Source organism: Vipera ursinii (assembly GCF_947247035.1).
Source record: "Vipera ursinii genome assembly, chromosome: Z".
NCBI classification, from domain to species: Eukaryota; Metazoa; Chordata; class Lepidosauria; order Squamata; family Viperidae; genus Vipera; species Vipera ursinii.
Genome location: NC_139517.1, coordinates 47,776,525 through 47,796,480, shown reverse-complemented (window position 1 = coordinate 47,796,480; position 19,956 = coordinate 47,776,525). Strand labels below are relative to the sequence as shown.

Sequence of the window (19,956 nt, the reverse complement as noted above, 5' to 3'; positions counted from 1 at the left end):
TAATTTGCACAATATTATATTACTTTCCCAGGTATGAACTTAGTTTCAGATTGTTAATGATCAGTCCTGTTAGTTTGAAAGAACCTACTCACCTCCACATTATGGAATGTTTCACCTCAGTCTCTTATCCATTTATTATGCTGTATATAAAGATACCAAATTCTGGCATCTATACTATCAGTAATTGATAGTATTAATTTGAAACAATCTGCTTTTTAGTAGTCTATAGTGAACAATTTTGCTTATTATTTCTTTTTTTATTAGATATTTATCCTTGTAAACCACCTAGAGTCACTGAGAGTGAATGGCTATATCAATTTTTAAATAAATAAATAAATTATAGCAGACCAGCACCATCTTATGGACTGTTTAAATGATGGCATCTTCTTTTATATATTTAATCATCAGGACAGCTTTGGAGTTTACCCTTCATATTTATATATAATATAACTGTTAGATAATAAAGGCTTTTATACTTATCTTCTCCTTAAATACTTAACTGTTTATCACTGCTAAAATTATTCTAGTTTTCAAGGAAGGAGAAAGCACTAAACATCTAGCCACACCTATATTGTACAGTATACTATGCAATGGGGAAGTTACACTATGGAAATTCTTATACTTCTTGGATTTTTTTTTTACTTTTTAAAAGATAAAGCAGCATCTAGTGTAGGAATATTATCTCTTACATACACCAACATGGTGTATGAAGATGGTGACAACTGCAGGAACTATCAATGTACTATTCCAAGTAGGAGATGAAAGAGAATGTGAAGATCCAAAGAGCTTCTGGGAGAGGAGATTTGAGATCTGCTTGAACTTGGTGCTTTCAAATAGTTTATGAAAAATTGATGTTTCAAATGGTATTTGAAAAACTTTCTAAATTGTGTATTAACTGTACTTAATTTGCTACATTTCATATAGTTTTATTCTTCAATAAACCAGAATGCAGCACAGCAAGCAGTCTGTGACTAATAAGATTCAGTGAATATTAATATATTAAAATGCTTAGGTTCTCTTCAGTAACTGTTCATCTCAGTAAAATACCTGTTTGTTCCATTCTTACTTTTCCTAGGCCTATATCATTTGCAATGAAATGCCTTCTTCAGGTCCAATGTATTAGATCTATTCTGATGTTGGTGGAACACTAACATATTTGATGCTGTATCCACAACAGCTTGATCCCTGTACTTTCTGGCAAGTCTTCTTTGCCTCCAGGATCCTCCTGTTTAATATTTTTTGTATGCTAATTCATTATTCCATCCACAGATTCCCATGTCATGATAATTGAAAAGAATCCAGTTGGCAACAGTAAAGCCTTTAATCTCAGTTTTGGAATGCTTTCAGGAACAAGATTGGGAAACTAGTTTTCTATCTCTGGCCAGATTCAGAGGAATTTTATTGATCTATGTAAGAGCCTTATATGGCTGCACATTATGAGCAACTGAGGTAGCTCATAACAGTTGTATAAAACCAGACATTATACAAGCGATAAAAAACAAAAAACATTACAAATAAAAACAAAAATCTGGCACCACAACCAATCTCCTTCAGTGCAGCCAGCATCGCTATCTCCAATCTGCAACCTTACCATATCTCAGTCCTTGGGAAAATTTAAAACAATTCAGGAGCCACCTACAAATAAACACCCCTCTCATATGCATGTCACCTTGAAAATACCAGTAAGTGTAATGATCAGAGAAGCTGACTGACTGACTGACTGCTCCCTATTTTGAAATCTGTTCATTTCCTTGGCCTGAAGTCACACATTTTGGAAGCACCACCAGATGACAGACGTGATCAATAAAAGCAATGGTCAGGAGCATATGTGTACAGCTCTTCTTGGCACACCATTAAATCTTTACTTGGAAAAAAGCATCTGCTCAGTACCAGACACATTTAAATCACATCTAGCTCATTCTCTTTTGGGATGTATTTAAAAGATATTTGAAATATTCCATTGATGTAAAATGCAGAGACCAGAATTTGATTGGAATCCTATACCTTTTTTCTATAATTGGCTTTCCAGTGTTGACACCAAAAACCTATTTTTGATGGGTTTTCTCCTGCTCCACGAACTGTTCATTATTAGACTCCTCATTTATTACCCCACTGTATGCCACATTACTACTGAAAGCTGAACTAATTGGAGTATGGGATAAAGATCATATGACTGCGGCACTACAAGTTGTTAAACTTTTCTGCAGGAGGTTTTCTCTAAATCATTTTAGCCAACTTTGGCCCCTCCTATTCACAAACTCTATTCTACAAAATTAGTTTCTTTCACCAGTTGTTGCCATCTCCTTAGGACCAATAAATGGGTTGGCCAATCCCACCTCAATATATTTAGTTGAATAACTATGACTTAAAATGTAGAAAGTAATATTTTGATTATTTATGCAACATATATACAATTGTCTGCTGCTTCTCAGTTGTGAATCTTAAGCTATTGGCTGAACTGCTATAATGTTGTGCAACTATTTTATTGACTACATTTGAAGCCAGATGGAATTATTCAGGACCAGAAAAAATTGAAAAACCAATGGATTGAATATGTGCAATTAACAAATAGTCTTGCTTGGTCACTCAACAGTGAGACACTGGTGAAGCGGGCACAGCAGCACCTGCATTTTCTGCGTCACATGAGAAAATTTAATTTAATTTAATTTATTATTTCTATACCGCCCTTCTCCCGAAGGACTCAGGGTGGTGTACAGGGCAAGAATAAAACACAGTAATTACAAAAGATAAAAAGTAATTAAATACATGCCCAATTAAAAAATACAATTAATACATATTAAAAACCCCAATAAAAATAATAAAAACCCCACCAATCCCCCCTCAGGCCAGGCCGGCTTGCTCGAACAAGTATGTTTTCAGATCGCGGCGAAAGGAGCGAAGATCGGGCGCCGTCCGGAGCTCAACCGGTAACTGGTTCCATAGCTCCGGGGCGCCCACAGAGAAGGATCTCCCCCTGGGGGCCACCAGTCGACATTCTCTGACCGGTGGCACCCTGAGGAGGCCCTCTCTGTGGGAGCACACAGGGCGGAGGGAAGTAGACGCCGGCAGCAGGTGTTCCCTAAGGTACTCCGGACCCCTGCCATGTAGGGCTTTAAACACCATTACTAGTACCTTGAATCTCACCCAGAAGACAACTGGTAACCAATGCAGCTCACGGAGCAGAGGTGTGACATGGGAGTATCGGGAGACTCCCAACACAACTCTCGCGGCTGCATTCTGTACCAGTTGGAGCCTCCGGGTGGTCCTCAAGGGAAGCCCCATGTAGAGAGCGTTGCAGTAGTCTAGACGAGAGGTCACGAGCGCGTGAGTGACCATGCATAAATCATCCCGGCTTAGATAGGGCCGCAACTGGCGCACCAGGCGAACCTGGGCGAAAGCCCCCCTAGTCACAGCCACCATGTGATCTTCCAAGGTGAGCCGTGAATCTAGGAGGACTCCCAAGTTGCGAGCCCTATCTACGGGGGGTAATAATTCACCCCCCCCATAGAAAGAGATGGAATATCCGAAAAGACCCGGGATGAAGGTATGCAAAGCTACTCGGTCTTGTCAGGGTTGAGTTGAAGTCTGTTCCTCCCCATCCAGACCCGAACCGCCTCCAGGCAACGGGACATCACGTTGAGGGCATCACTGGGGTGGTTTGGGGTCGAAAGAAAAAGCTGGGTATCATCAGCATACTGATGATACCCAACTCCAAAGCCACGAATGATCTCACCCAGCGGTTTCATATAGATGTTGAACAGGAGAGGCGAGAGGACCGACCCCTGAGGAACTCCACAAACGAGAGACCTCGCGGTCGACCTCTGCCCTCCTGTCAACACCGACTGCGAGCGTCCCTGGAGATAGGAGGAGAACCACTGTAAGACCGTGCCTTCCACTCCCAATCCCCTGAGACACCGCAGCAGGATACCATGGTCGATGGTATCGAAAGCCGCTGAGAGGTCTAATAGGACTAGAACAGAGGAATGACCCCTGTCCCGAGCCCTCCAGAGATCATTCACCAGCATGACCAATGCCGTCTCCGTGCTGTGCCCGGGCCTGAAACCCGATTGGTACGGGTCTAGATAATCTGCTTCATCCAGGACCAGAGGGAGCTGATGCGCCACCACACTCTCAACAACCTTCGCAAGAAAGCGAAGGTTGGAGACCGGACGAAAGTTGTTCAATACAGCTGGGTCCAAGGCAGTCTTCTTGAGGAGGGGCCTCACCACCGCCTCTTTCAAGACGGCAGGGAAGCTACCCTCACTCAAAGAAGCTGATATAACTGCTTGGAACCAGCTGCGTGTCCTCTCCCGGGCTGCATAAACCAGCCAGGAAGGGCACGGGTCCAATAAACATGTGGTGGAGCTCAGCCTCCCCATAATCCTGTCCACTTCCTCCGGAGTCACAGAATCAAACTCCTCCCAGGTGATATCGACAAGACCGCCCGTGTCCTGATCATCAGACTCTGCCCAGTCAGAGTCCAGACCGGTCCGAATCCGAGCGATTTTGTCCGACAGATAATGGTTAAACTCCTCGGCACGACCCTGCAAGGGTTCCTCCCTCACCTCTTTATTAAGGAGGGAGCGAGTCACCCTAAACAGGGCGGCCGGGTGATTATCTGCGGACGCGATAAGGGTAGCGAAGTGATTAGACCTCGCCACTCTTATCGCAGCGAGATAAGACCTAATATAGGTTCTAAGTCGCAATCGGTCGGATTCGGATCGGCTGGACCTCCAACCGCTCTCTAGGCCCCGTCTCCGACGCTTCATCTCCCGGAGCTCCGCGGAGAACCATGGAGCTCGACGGGATCTGCACCGGGTCAGGGGCCGGAAGGAAGCACATCTTCCTTCCCCTGTCCTTACCACTTTCTACAGAGGGAACAATCGAGAGCATCCTGTCATGCAGCATCACAGTCTGGTTTGGAAGCATCACTGCTTCAGGCAGGAAGGTGATGCAGAGTTGTGAGGATGACAGAAAAGATTATTGTCAGTTCCCTCCTTTCCATCCAGAACATAGCATATAAGTGTTGCTTGAGCAGGGTCTGCAAGATTGTCTGGGACACGACACATCCAATTCATGACCTGTTTTCCTTGCTACCTTCTAGGAGGAGGTTCTGTGGAATCTGAAGCAGAACATCCAGATTCAGTCATAGTTTTGTTCCATACAGTATTAACCTTGTGAACTCTAAAGCTTCCTCCTTCCGTTATGCATTCAAGATGGACAGTGATTAATATTTGTGTGTTACTTATATGTAAGGGTGTAGGTTTATACATATATTGTATATAGCATATTTAAATGTGTGTTATGCATGTGTATTTCCCATGAGGCAAATTCAGGAGTAGTGCATTAAATAGAATAAACCTATTTACTTTGTTTTCATTCAACAGACAAAAGCATTTGCCACAGTAAACAGGGAGGCTCTCTGGATCATTTTGAACCATTATGGAGGGCTGAAGAAATTCACGAAATTGATTCAGCCACTCCATGACAGAATGGACAGGTTTTTTACCATGGTGATAAATCAGCTGCATTTGCCATTTCATGAGATAAAGGAGTTAATTTAGGCACCAGTTGGACTCTTGGACCTTTGATGCATGAACAAGGTCCCTCATATAGTCAGTCAGGAAATGCTCTTTGCTGATGACTTTGTACTCCAGGTGCACAAAGACAATGATCTTTGTAATGCTGAACAAATTTTCAGGTTGTTATGCTCTTTGGCCTATCAGTTTGAACAAGACTTTATCAGTCTGTTCCAAATTCCAAGCTTATAGAACCAAAAATTTCTGTTGACATTCGGCTTGTCAAATGTAAAGAGTTTCAAATATATGGGAAGCATCATCTTGAGCGATGGGTCCTTGGACAAAGAAATTGACTCCAGGATCAGCAAAGGTAGCAAGGGTGGATATGTGCAAGAGTGCTCAAACAACACATCTGTATCTTCACAAAGCTGAATGTCTACAGAACTGTGATTATCCCATCTCTCCTATATGTGAATCCTGAACTCTGTACACAAGGTACATCAAACAACTGTAAAAAGTTCTGTCTGAAGCAAAGAGAAATGTGCTCTCTGCTCCATCCTTGGCATTTATTGGCAAGACATGTCTCCAATGTGAAGATTTTGGATTGCACATGGTCCTTCAGCATTGTGTCCCTGATTATCAGAGCCCAGATGAGGTGTTTGGGAAACATTCTCAGAATGGATGACCACCTTGCCAGTTGCTGTATAGTATAATGAAGTCTGGAAAGAGCTGCTTAGAGAGGCCATGCCAATGCTACAAACGTGTTATGAAAGAAGATATACTTCACTGTAACCTTCAGTTAGAAGTAGAAACTGCAATTGCTGACAAAACCAGTGGGGATACACTATGAAGCCTCCAGTGACTTTGAAGACAGGTGCTGCCAAAAGCTGATAAACTGTGAATAATATCACAGAACAGCAATCCAGTTACTGCAACAATTGACTTCTAGTGCCCCCATTGAGCTATTCTGTACTTCCAAACTAGAACTACAGAGCCACCTCCATGTCCAAGATGAACTATACAACAGTGTCTTCTTCAAACCTGAAAAACCATCATATATTTATTTGATGCCAGATGAAAGCATTCAAGTAGCTTAAGTTTAAATAAATTTATTTTATCTGGTTTTATATTTGAAATATAAATGCCAGTGGAGTATTGAGGATTTCATAGCCAATTTACTAAAAATTGCTAACTTAGTTAGAAAATTATTACTGAGGGTAATAGTACTAAGAGCTATTAATAATCTTGTCTAAAAAACACACTCAGTATTCTCAAATTTTGTAATATTTTGATCCCTTATGATGATAATTTGGGCAACATCCCATGATTACTATTTCATTGTAGTTAGTAATCTGGACTTGACAACCATGTCCAAGCCAACATTTAAAAAAAATTGGGACTGCTGACTTGGACATGATTCTCCCAGAGGATTCCAACCTATAACTTGAGAACCTATGCATAAGTCACATCCCAATTTAATAGATGTAGTCCTTGTTTAGCTACCATTTAGTTACAGCATTTTGAAAAAGTAACTTTTTGAGCAAACTTCACCTTTACAACCTTCTACAGTCTGTAAAGCAAAGGAAAACTTAAGTAAGATCATAAGAGCAAAGGAAAACTTAAGTAAGATCATAAGCAGTTTTAGTTTCACTTAGTGACTGCTTTGCTTGATGACTGAGTTGCTAGTCCCAATTATGATTGCTAAACCAGAATTACCAGGACTATTGGCTAAAAATAGACCTGTGGAATTAAGTTTCTTAAAAAAAAAAACGTGTTCTATGGCTTACATTAGGCATGATTTAGAAGTCATGGTTAAATACTTCGTCTTCCTTCCAAAATGATGGGGGTGTAAGAGCGTCCACTAACTTGTAATGCTGTTAATTAGTAGCTTTGGTGACTCCATTTTGTTCTCACCCTATGAAGTTCTCCTTTGAAATCAGAGTAGAAGAAAGATTATCTCCCCTTATATCAGTTTTTATGGTCTTCGCATCAGTCCACAATGGTTATTCAAATTGTTTTTGAGAGCAGGGAGAAGGAATAGACTCAACCAGCTGTAAAATTAATGGAATACTGACTAAAAGAAAGGAAGCTGATAAAGTCATCCCTGTTTGCTAGTTACTTCAAGCATTTTCAGTAAAGAATGCTGTAATATGATAGTAGTAAATATTAAACATAGGACTACCATATCTGAACTGCAAAATCCAGACAACCACTAAATGGAAGCAGAGATCTAAAATGTACTCCATTTTTATTTCCATTTAAAGATACAATAACACAATTTTGCAACCCAAGTATGCTTGTCCCGGCTAAATTATACTTAGCGTGTTCAGAAAATGGGCAAACAGATAAATGGGTAAGATGCATAAATTCGTTCAAAAGCTTAGAACACAATGCTAGAAACAATAATTGCATGAAGATTTGTTTCTGGGTTCCATGCAAATACGTTTCTTGAAAGGATGCACAGCTGACTTGAAGACATGTTTACAGAATGTCACAGTCCCCCGACAGGCCAGAGTAACCATCTAAAGAATTAGTATAGTATCATAGTGCTTCATTTATTTGTTTTAGTTATATTAGAACAACTATCATCATCTTATATATTCCCTGAGGTATTTTTGCAGTTTCTAGAGATTTACAAAAAACAAATAAAATGATATGTTATGTATGCTTGTTTTATTTTTTTATGAGCAGAGTTTTCATAGTGATGAATCAGGTACCTGAAGATGTTCCATCTGCGTGGGATTTATGATACTTTTAGAAGGATGCTTTTGAATCCTGCTGCTTTAGCTATACTGTGCTCCCTTTGGTTGTGTGTGCTGTTGCAACACATACACAAAAAAGGGACAGGCCTTGCAATACAATGCTGTAGCAAACTTTCATCTTTCTGATCCTCCTTTGCCTAATCCTTGTGAATGGCACTGGAGATTGTTTATCTGATTAACTAAAACATATTTTTCAAATTCACAAGGCAATTATTACAAATAAAAGATATGAGTAATTTTCCCCTTTTAAAAAAATCCCTTCTCTCAAAAACATCAAGATGGCAGAGATTAGGAAAGCTTTATTTTTAAGATCTAAGAATGTCAGTATTCAAATTATCATTATTGTCATAATATTGTATAGTTTTTCATGAAAAACAGGCTACCTCCTCCAACATCATATTCTAGTTTAAAGTAAAAAAAAAATCCCCTAGAAACTTGCTTTGGAAGAAAGTAATTATTAGATCATTCTAGTTCTAATAATCTATGGGTATATTTTCAATATCACTGGATCCAGAAAACGACCTGTACTTGCCTCTACCTCTCTTATTTTTAACAGCCATATAAATATTTAGGAAACCTCTGGTAATTTGACCCAAAAGCCTCTTCTCATTTATGTTCTCAACAAACAAGAGAAAATATCTGCATGTGATGATTTGGAACTCTAGCATACAATATTAGTGGAAAAGTATGTGTGAAGGAGGAAGTCTGAAGTAATGTGGCAGAGCTGGGACAACAGTATACTCAAGAGCCGGGATAGGTCTATGGGCTATGAAAACCAGTCACTCTTCTCATGAAGCAACATTCTTGCTACAGTTTTCTCTTTTGCCCTCTTTCAAAGCTTTTGTGGACAGACTAGAGCTCCATAGTCATAGACCTAATTAAAACATTGCTAGAAGGATGAATTACTTTATCAGTAATGATATGAATAGGAGGCAAGCATCTAAGGAAGATAAGAGACCCATATTTATAATTCTCTTTATAACTAAGTACAGCATGGCAGCAAAGGGCCAAGGTTCAAAAGACTGTTGCCCAAGGAAGAAACTTTCTTGCCTTGGAGCAGTTTTATTTCATGTGCTATTTAGTTTTCAAGAAGTAAAATTCTTTTAAAACCATCATATTTTTTTGTTCAACGATGTTGAAATGTGGCAGAAGAAAGAGAGGCAAACTGAACACCCCATGCCAGTTGAAATCTACACTTCTATTCCATGCCTCTATCACAGTTAAATTTTGAGCTTGTGATGGGAAATCTGATCAAGTAAACTTTTCCATACTTGTTTTCCTAAAGCCAACTCTTAGAAGAGCAACTATATTCTTCTAAGATCAAAATGTAATTCTAACACAACCTATGTGACAATATATGCTGTAATTTACCATTTATTTATTTATTAAATTTCTATGCTGTCCATCTCCCCTACAAGGTGACTCTGGGCAGCTTACAAATCATTGAACAGGTGAAAAATAATCAAAAGATTAAAACGAATCAACATTAAAATATTACTAAGAACTGTGCCTATAAGAGCCAAGAGTCAAATGGGACAGGAATGAGATCTTACTCTTCAGCCACCTCCAACAGTGAGTGCTCCAACTCAGGGCACCAGGCTAACTGGCAAAGCCAAGTTTTGACACCCTTCTGGGAGGCCAAAAGGGAGGGGGCAGTTCTTATCTATGGTGGAAGAATGTTCCACAGGGATGGGACCACAGCAGAAAAAGCTCTTCTCCTTGATGCTGCCTGGGATCTGTAGCAGGCCTCCTCCATTGGCACAAGTGGAGCAGGCTTGTCCCATCAGGAAAAGACAGCTCCCCAGATACCTTGCACCCACGCCATGTAGGGCTTTAAAGGTAATGACCAAGATCTTGCTTTGTAAATTCTGCTTCAAGCTTAAGACATCTCTTTCCATCTGCATGAGCTCTGAATTCTTTACTGGAAAGTCATGCTTGATTAACTAATTCTCAATATTCTTCTTAATTTGGTGAGATGTCCTATCTGTCAACTGGTCAGCCTTTCAAGCTAAGGAAGGGTCCATGAAATTCAAATAATAATCTTTTGACAAATCAAGAGGTTCATCAAATACTACCTTCACCAATGGCTACCTAATGTGGTAATCTACAGGCAGTCTAGGAAAAATACAACTTATTCAGTTTTGAGCGTATCTAAAACTAACTCAGGAAAATAAGTTAATTTTACAAACCTATTGATCCTTTGTATCATACCCTGATCTAATACACATGAAATACATTCCCAAAAGTTGCACCAGTATATATCAAAGTAAGTGATCTTAGGAGTTGCAGAAAAGTATCTGAATAACACAATTTCCCCCCATTTGCCTTAGCAGAAGAAATAGTTTTTTTCAATAGTTTTCTTGGCTTTTTTTAGTTTTATAAATGTGATTCAAATGAAAGATTTCATTTCATAATGAACTTGCAGGGCACTGATGCTAAAAAAAAATATCTAGGGGTAAATGCCCATCTTCCAGACAAAGTACAGAGTATTGAAAGATGAAACCAGACCGAACACAGAGTTACTTCTGGATAATGGATTGCACTCTTTTTCATAAACAGTAAAAATGAGGAATTATAGTTCCCTCAACTTTTTTGCTTCTGGAAAAACAACATTGCTGAACTCTACAAGGAGGCAACTGACCTCCACTTAGGCCTGACATGAAACTAACAACAATATGGGGCTGGGGATGGGAGAGATTTGAAGGTCCCCTTGGTGTGAGAAAAGCACACACAGAGATAAGCCAACACAGAGGACTTTTCTATAAACACAGTATACTTTAATTTGTCCAAAGTCTTTAATGCCCCACTGGATAGCTCAGTCTACATGATCTCCTGCCCAACTGGAGAGAGTACTGCATTTTTGATCCCCAAATCATTGCTGCAAGCAGCAGGGTTTATTGTCTGCTTCAATTTGGAAAGCCAAACTCAAGAGCCAATAGTTGTTTTGTGTCATATGAGCACAAAGAACATTCTGATTCCTCCATAAATCTATTCAAATCGTCACAACGCAATAAGAAGAAGCTGCAGAGAGAAGAAAATGGAGTCAAACGCTGAGCCATCAAGATACAGTTTGCTGTTTCAGCCTTCAATGCAAGGAAATCAGAGCAGAAAGAAGCTCTTAAACCCAGAACACTTTTGTACAGTCATACTAGGAAGCCAAAGCAGAATCTGCATTAGAAGAATTTGACGCCCCGACCATCATTCAGAGTGAATATTTCAGCTTTATGCTCCTGTTGTAAAGCCTGCAGAGCTCGAAGAAGTACTAATTCTTCCAAACCATGGAATTCTACAAGAGAATAAAACATCCTTGGTTGAGCGAAAGTCACCCATGATTTATATACAAGATGATACAAAAATCTGGTTGAGGACAGAACTGGTGGCAACCCAGCAATACAGAGAATGCAGAAAAAATATGTTGCTAATTCTCTGAATATGTATATCCACAGCAACATTTGCATAAAATGCAATATTCAAATAATCCTTTTAAATATCTAATGTCTAGTATTATCAAGAAAGGCTTGATATTCTATGAGCAATGCCAGACAATGTTCACAAAAGTTTGGTTTAGTCATGCTGAGATATTCTTGCCTTTTGAAGGTTCATCGCCCCAGTCTAGGACAGCATAACCAATTCAGTTATTTAATATTTAGGCAAAAGAATTTATTTTCCAACCACATATTATGAGATATTCACCAATATCGTAAATTTACTTTCCAACCTGGATGGGATAGCTCAATTCAAGCAAGACTAAGTGGATAGCTCAACTCAAGCAAGACTAAGTGGATTTGGGGTTTTGGACCCTCTGGTCCCAGGACCCGCCATTTTTAGTTCTGGATGGAATGTCACTGCTTCAGAGAGCCAGTACCCGCTCTAGAATCATCCTGAACTCACAAGTCCTATTAAAAAAAAAGTGATAGTCACTGTTAGAACTTTTACACACTGGGCATGGGCAATTAATGGTACTGATTATCTGAGCACATCTTGACAGTACTGTTCTGCAAATTGCACTGGCTACAGTTTACCTGCGTGCAATTCAAGGTTCTGGTTCTTTCTTTAAAACCCTGTGTAGGTTCAGGCTGCATATATTTTCTATTTAATTTAATATAAATATAAATATAACTTGTGAGCTGCCCAGTTTTGTACTTGATATGGACAGCCATATAAATCAATTGAGACAAAGAAGTGAGTCCTCCTGGACTCAATTTTCTGCTGTAAGGGCAGAAGGCTGCTGTTGCCAGGAAAACCTTTGCACAGCTTCATAAGTAATCCTACTTGTTAGGATTACATAAGTAGATAGTTGCAAAACAAGCTTAGAAATTTCAGACACTTTCCAAACTGTCTTTTTCTTTTCATTACTTAGCATAGCACCAATGAAACCAAACAAAGGCATGTTCATTGATCTGGAACACAGTTAAAATAATGATCCCTACCCCCTGACATTTCATTGATGAATGGAAACAAATTAATCGGGAGAAATATTCCGGGTTTGAATCCAGTTTGTAAAAATTAAAATCCAATTACATTTAAAAAGTACGAAGTATATGCTCTGCTGTTCTGAAAACTATTTCTCTATCTTCCATTTGCTATAAGAAACTTAAATCAACTTTTAAAAATTCAGCAGAAGAAAGTAGACAGCAAGAAAAGTTCACTGGTTTAAAAATGAGACAGAAGAAACAAAGAATTTATCTCTTTCAACACTGTTACATGTCACTATGATGGAAAATGCACCTTCTTCCTCTGTATCCTCGCCATTGGATAACTCATAGAGTGTGAAAACCGAGTTTGTCGATCCATTCTTCAAAACCTGGAAACGGGGAGGGGCAGGTAGAGAAAGCAACACTTGATATTTGATACCGTTATGAGTTTTATATTCCTTTTTTTTGTTCCACTAAGGATATTCACAACAATTCAATATAAATAAAACATGAACATATATAATAAACATTATAAGAAATAGATTATTACATCTTGGTAATAAAATATACCCCCAAAATCTGGAAAACAAATCAACTGAAAAAATTAAGTGCAAGGAAGCCTCCTGAGAAAACCATTGTAGAATTGGGAACACCAACAAAAAACCCTTTTTTTTCAATCAGTCAGCATTTTAACTTCCAAAGACATGGCTTTAGTATAAAAATTTCAGATATCAATCTCATCTATACAGACTCAGATGAATAAAAGCTATTGATATAATTTTTTTTATTCCTATCCATGTATTACTTTAAAAGATAAACTTTAGCATTATGAAATATACTCATTTAAAAATATGATAAAAGGTAGAACACTTTTGTGCTATGATGGTGGAGATATGATAGAAAAGAATTGTGGGCTCCTGCTGAAATTCAGATTCTGGGAAGAGAGAAAGGAACTGTTTCAACGTATTTTTACAAAATCATTTTCTACCAAAGCTTAATTAATTTTGCACTGGCACCACAAAATATATTGCTCTTACCCATTGGTAAATTAGCTTGCCCCATTCCTCTGGACATCGCCATAGGATAAGAAAGCTAGACTTGTTCTTGTCAAGCCATTCAAGATTCCCTGAAGTGAAACATAATATCTCTATTATCAATGTCTGTTAAAAACATCCTTTTCAAATATAAATAATGGATTCAGCCCTAGCTGTCCCAGCAGCCTGATTTATCTCTAGATAAGTCTGCATCCAGTCCCTTAAGGCTGCATGTCGTGTCACGTCTACTTTGATGTTACTCTTAATAAAATGAAGGAGACACATATATATCTCCAGTTAATTATATTTTTGGTTAGATAGGCATGTTACCCTCAAACCTACCTTTTTTCCTGAGCTCCTCTAACACAACAAGGATGGATTCCAGTGAGAGTTTTCCTGTTCCATAGTTAAGAAGATACTAAGCACAGGATAAAATGTGATAAACTACTTAACTCAAAAGAAATTCAAGATTTGGGATTACAACGTTCAAGATTATTAATGCAGTGTTATGCAGCCTCAAAAAATCACCATACTTGTGATGCAGCACATACTATAATCCTCCCATCAAATGCACCATGCAACTAATAACCATGAGTAGTATTCAGCCACAGAACTAGAAGGAATGAACAGGCCATTTACGTAGCCCAGAATGTTGACTGTATAAGCGCAGCAAGATGCTGGTAGCAGTTGTAATTAAACAGTTGTAATTATATAAGATGTTGATAGAAATAAAAAATCTGAAATTCTATGGAAAATTCCTATTAGGGAAAAAAGTTTCTTTTAAAAATTACAGGAACATGAGAAAATTTGGTAATCAATACCTTAACAAAACCAAATTTAAAAGCACTTGAATGGAAAATTATTTTCTAGTAAAGCTATTGTAAAGCTGTTATTTACACTTTTTACAGTAACAGTTAACTAAAACTAAATTATATAAAATTTTACATGTAAAATTCCTCATCAAACGGAGAGATATTCTGTATAATTGTCTATCTTTTTTTCCCCAAGCCACCAATATAATCTTGCCAACAATAAGCATCATCTGAGCATTTTGTTTTTAACACAGCCTCAGGGAAATCAATGATAAGACATTTTATGTGACTTCAGAGAAGAAAATAGCATTTTAAAATAGAAATTAAAATCAAAACATCTGTAGAAATTAAGAACTTATTTTCCTCAGCAGAACTTAAAAAAACTTGTATTATTCTAACTTAAAGTGAAGCAAAGTGGTTTACTTAAAAAACAGAATTATTTTAGAAGGCAGATCTATTCTATGTACTTTTCATAAATCATGTAATCCTACATATAGGACCATACCAATAGCACATTTGGGTTAATGCTACAAGCTTGTATTGCTTCCAACTTGAACTTTTCACTGAGAAAGAAGCCAACTCTTTTATCATCAGAAGTTGCATGAATTCCTTGTCACCTCACCAAGGCAGGTCAGGCAGACTCATGATAGTAAAGGAAGGATACGCTGCAATTTCCAATTGTTGAACAGTGGGCTCTCTTGAGCCTCTGGAACAGTCATAGTATAGAGCTTGTTGAGGCGGCAGTATGATAGCACTAAGGAACACCATGCTGTCAGCTGTTTTTGCCTTGTATCCACGTTAGGCTGCAACCTAAAGCACAAAAGGAAACAGATGTAAAGCTGTCATCTCAGAAGCTCAGTACTTTTAACTGCCAAATGAGAATCAAGAAATAGAACTTCCAGAATCATACCCCAAATTTTGTCACTGAAGATTAGATAGCTAATTTGACTAAAAATATGAATAAATTACAAGAAATCATCCAACTTCTCAAAATAGCTGTGTTGTTTTAAATAACCCATTTTAAATTTCCATAATTGCCAGCAAAGCTATATGTTCTTTTACAATTTATCAATTTGATTTATAATTTTTAATAAGATTGTCCAGAGTCAAGTAATTTAACCAACCCAGTTTTTATATGGCATGGTTGCCAGTTTAATCAGCCTAAAATACTGATATGTTTTGCAGCCATTATCACCCAAATATTGTCATGGATCCAACAGTCTGACTGGAAATAGTCCACATTAAAAAAAAAAGGAAAATGGGGTCAGCAACCATTGGTATTATCAGCTCAGATGAGGATTTGGTGAGCAAGAAGTATTTTATGTACTTCCTTTTAGCGGGTTTTTAATGTTTTCCTAACTGATTGTTAAAAGGGACGTGGTGACTCAGTGGGTTAGGACGCTGAGCCTGTCGATCAGAAGGTCGGCAGTTTGGCGGATCGAATCCCGAGTGCCGCATAACAGAGTGAGTGCCTGTTACTCATCCCAGCTTCTGCCAACCTAGCAGTTCAAAAGCACGTAAAAATGCAAGTAGAAAAATAGGGACCACTACAGTGGGAAGGTAACAGCGTTCTGTGCACCTTTGGTGTCCAGTCATGCTAGCCACATGACCACGGAGACATCCTCGGACAAGCGCTGGCTCTCTTCAGCTTTGAAACGGAGATGAGCACTGGCCCCTAGAGTTGGAAACGACTAGCACGCATTTGCGGGGGAACCTTTACCTTTAACTGATTGTTTGTGGCTATCAAAGAATGGTGGCAAAAGCCTTCTCCAATTTAGCATCTATTTGAGGCAGGTGCTGAATCCAAAGAATTAAACTTTATAACTTTCATCTACTTTTCTTATCTCTTGTGTTCTGAGAATGTTGTTCTCTGGATTCCCTCCTGTTGTCTCTAGTTCCCTTTCCTTTATTTTTGAATTTTGTTTTTAGCTCCAAGGCCCCAACTTTCTTTTCAAATCTTTAGTTATTTGGTCACTCCTTTTTTCCCTTTTATTACAAGTGTATCTTTGGTTAATGATGTCTGCAATTAACTTAATCAGCGCCCAGATGGCTGAATCTTTCTAATGCCATAATGTTCCCAGGTAGTTGATTCTTTCTCACAATTTCATGTTCTTCCATTTTATTATGTATTTGGTAGACAATTACAGAATCACCCTATCCTATAGTCTATATCCTATTACAATTATTTAATATTCTCCCTAGTTTATTTCCCTTTTTCCAGGTGATATTTCCACCTCATTGTATCACTCAAATTCTATCTACTATGTGGAAGAGACAGTATGGAAATGTTAGCAGGAGATCTGTTTTACTGGTAAGTCCTATTTCTTCTCCTTAGAAAATATATGCTCCTTCCTCTCAACTAAAACTTTGGTTCTTGCTATACTCACCTCCATCTCCCACACTGATTCCAAAACTCTCCTTTCTGACTGCACCCCAATCTTCTCTATTTGTATTCTAAGTTTTACAATCAAACTTTCATCAATGAAGATCAGAGGCAGTCCCTCAAAATCCATAGTAGGTTTCTTATTCAAATCCACTATTGGCTTTCCTATTTAAAATTCCACAGCTTTCCTATCTTATTTTATACAGTTTTTCTCACTATACAAAGCATACTTTTCCAAATCTTTTACTTCTATCTTAGCTCCATCCATTCTTTGTGATTTTCTATGCCTAAAATCCTCTTCTTAAAAACCTTAGTGTTTCCTATTTAAATGTTTTATTGAAATCTTAATTTTTTTTCAAAATCTTTGACATAATCTGGTATTCTTACTCCTAACACTAGCCATGTTTAAAGTACACACTTTCCCAATATATCCCATAAAATCCTTTGCCTTTTCATTCAGCTGTTTTCCTACTTGACTATTTCAAATTTAGATCCTTGGGAAAAGGAGTGTTTTTGTGAGGAAAAAAAAGGATTCCGTATGAAATGCACTACACTGATGACATTCTTTTAACCATACAGAAGCCAGGTCATGCATTCCATTTTGAATGCAAACATAATCTTAATTTTGTTTCAAACCGGATTGCAGAAAAAAGTGAATCGCGTTAATCAAATTAAGTGTTTTTGGCTTTATGCATTTATTAATACATGGATGGAAAACCTGATAGCTTGTAGCCGTTGAACAACTCCTAATACTTCTCATCACTAGTCATGCTGGTTATGCTATCCTGGTTATAGATCAGCCACGGAGGCTGGGGAGTTCCTTCGGTGAACTGATTATTTCAATGCGTGGATATAAAGTTTCTTCCAGAAATGTCTAATTCAAACGCTCCTAGCAGTTCAGTACCGTCAACTGGGGGGAAGAGGGAAAAATCACACACACACACACACACACACACACACACAAAAACCAGCAGCACCAGGAGCGAAATCTGATATTTTCTCGAGACAAGATCAGAAGCGAGTCGTGGATCGTCTCGCTCCGCTCAAAACGGGGCAAGAGGAGGACTTTCTACGGAAACCAGGGTTCCGACGGGGCATCTCCAACACGTGCACCCCGCACCGTGCCTCGAAGAAACGAACGAGCTCCTTAATCTCAGGGCCCAAGGATATTTAGACTGCGGAAGACCCGGGACTCACGTAAAGAACGGCGGGAAACTGTACTGCCAGGGCCACTCGAAACTCATCATCGCCGCTGAGGCCGAACGGAACTTCCGCCTTGGAGGACTAACTTGTGGTCCGTCCTACAAATCATTCCACTTCCCTTCCTGCAAGGTCCTTTAACTCAACCCCAGGACGTGTCAATAGAGCTATACAATGTAGAAGCTTCCGGTTTGGGTTGTGCCGGCTAAAATTTTGTTTGAGATTTGTTTTGGATAAGTGCCCGACACTTGCAAGTCTGTGGAGCACACGGCCTGTCAGCTTGCAACTAGCCGCTGTTGGAATTTAAATGGTTTAGAGCGCTGGAACGTTTTCTAAGCAATGTAAATTAATTCGGTATACTCTGTTCTGTATTTGGCGAGTTGTTCCCCGCCTGCATTCAAAGCAAAACGTGACTTGATATAGAGTGTGTGCATTAAAGTTTTATTAAACCTTATTTGCAAAAGCTACGAAGCAATGTTAGTCCCATACTGGTGTGTTTTGTTTTGTTTTTGCAGTCGCGCGGAGCTGAACATTTCTTTGCAATGGTGAAACTACCGGGAGATATCTCTGAACGCGTTCTTTATTAATCCTTCCTATCAAAATCAGAATCCTCAAGTACAGTCTCTTTCTCTCATTTAGACTCCGCTTTTCAAGAACCTAAAAAAAAATACTGTCTGCAGATCAGTAAGAAATAATAAAAATTGGGAAGAGCAATTGAAATACCCGGGGCTCATTTAAATCAGCTTAATCTACACATGACCTCCAAGTAAACCGTGGACTGCATGCTGAACGCAATAGGGCCACACATGTCACACAACCTGCCTTGCCTACCGTACAAAGTTTACCTTTGTAGCTGGAAAAAAAACACCTTCAATTTTTAGTGTATCTAAAAGACTAGGATTTTGTTCAAGGTAAGTTAATACTATTAATGTTACCATGCACTGTGTGGCTTTAAATTACAAGAAGGCATTTTATTAATCTTTTGGGACATTTACCACTGGCATGCCCATTTAGTTTAATGAGTGGAAATGTCAGCTTTCTATGTAGAATGAAATTGGCCCAATAAAACAAAATGTGGTTGCTTGTAAAAGATTAAATTATTTTTAAGAAGTTGTCAAACAAGGTGGAAAAATTTACATTTGGAGTTTAATATGGATATTGACTTGAAGCAAATTAAAGTTGAAACTTTGTCGGTGAACAGATTACTTTTAATTTACCTTTAAGTTAAATCCACTTTAATAAATAGATCTGATTAAACCTAATACTGTAGGTCTACCTTTACATCTGACCAATACATCATTAATATATATTATTAATAATAATACCTCTGAATCACAAGACATTGACTTTATTCTTATTCTTCCCCTCTGCAGTTTGAATATAAAGTATAAAAGACTAAAGAGAGATTTTTGTAGACATCCCAGCCATTGAACTACCAAAGGAACTGAAACAGCAAAGTTTCGCTTTTGGACAAGCTTCCACGCCAGCTGCCTGTCTTTCCTCTCACTTTGCCTCTTTTTAACCTCACACCACCCCCACCTCCCCATCTTCTGTAAGGGAAGGCAAAAGGCTCGCTCACCTCTTGTGAAAGATGGCCTTTATGTTTATGTGTCTCCCACCGCCACCTTTGGCTCTCACACCACATGGTCTGACCCAGCCAATCAATCCACGCTCTGGCTGTGGTGCTCCAGCGCCTCATGGTTCCTACTAGAAGAGGCAGACAGCAGCAGAGGTGCCTCTGTTAGCAGCAGGGCATTTTCAAAAGCAAATGAGATAGGAAGTGTAATGTATTGGCCTTATCTGTGTAATTCACTTGCTTTATGTGTGTTAT

General features: G+C 38.7%; 1 protein-coding gene across 2 annotated transcripts; it reads right to left on the bottom strand.

The window, feature by feature from the left end:
• Window positions 1–7,754: 7,754 nt before the first annotated feature.
• VPS25 (vacuolar protein sorting 25 homolog) lies at window positions 7,755–18,235 on the bottom strand. Of its 2 annotated transcripts, none has more exons than XM_083376675.1 (6): window positions 18,123–18,235; window positions 15,207–15,352; window positions 14,073–14,126; window positions 13,734–13,822; window positions 13,010–13,085; window positions 7,755–11,567 (listed from the first exon to the last, which is right to left on the bottom strand). In XM_083376675.1, the coding sequence occupies exons 1-6, from the start codon at window positions 18,170–18,172 to the stop codon at window positions 11,455–11,457; spliced, it is 528 nt and encodes a 175-aa protein (XP_083232801.1). In that variant the 5' UTR covers window positions 18,173–18,235; the 3' UTR covers window positions 7,755–11,454. The 2 variants fall into 2 exon arrangements, with proteins under 2 accessions (XP_083232801.1, XP_083232802.1); XM_083376676.1 differs by lacking the exon at window positions 7,755–11,567 and adding an exon at window positions 11,579–12,177.
• Window positions 18,236–19,956: the final 1,721 nt, after the last annotated feature.

Coding starts and splice junctions, on each gene's coding strand:
- VPS25 (XM_083376675.1), bottom strand. CDS start 18,172: ATGATGAGTTTCGAGTGGCCCTGGCAGTACAGTTTCCCGCCGTTCTTT. Junction 14,127..15,206: donor CAACAATTGGAAATTGCAGC/GTATCCTTCCTT, acceptor ACTATGGAACAG/GAAAACTCTCACTGGAATCC. Junction 13,823..14,072: donor AGAGGAGCTCAGGAAAAAAG/GTAGGTTTGAGG, acceptor GTTTCACTTCAG/GGAATCTTGAATGGCTTGAC.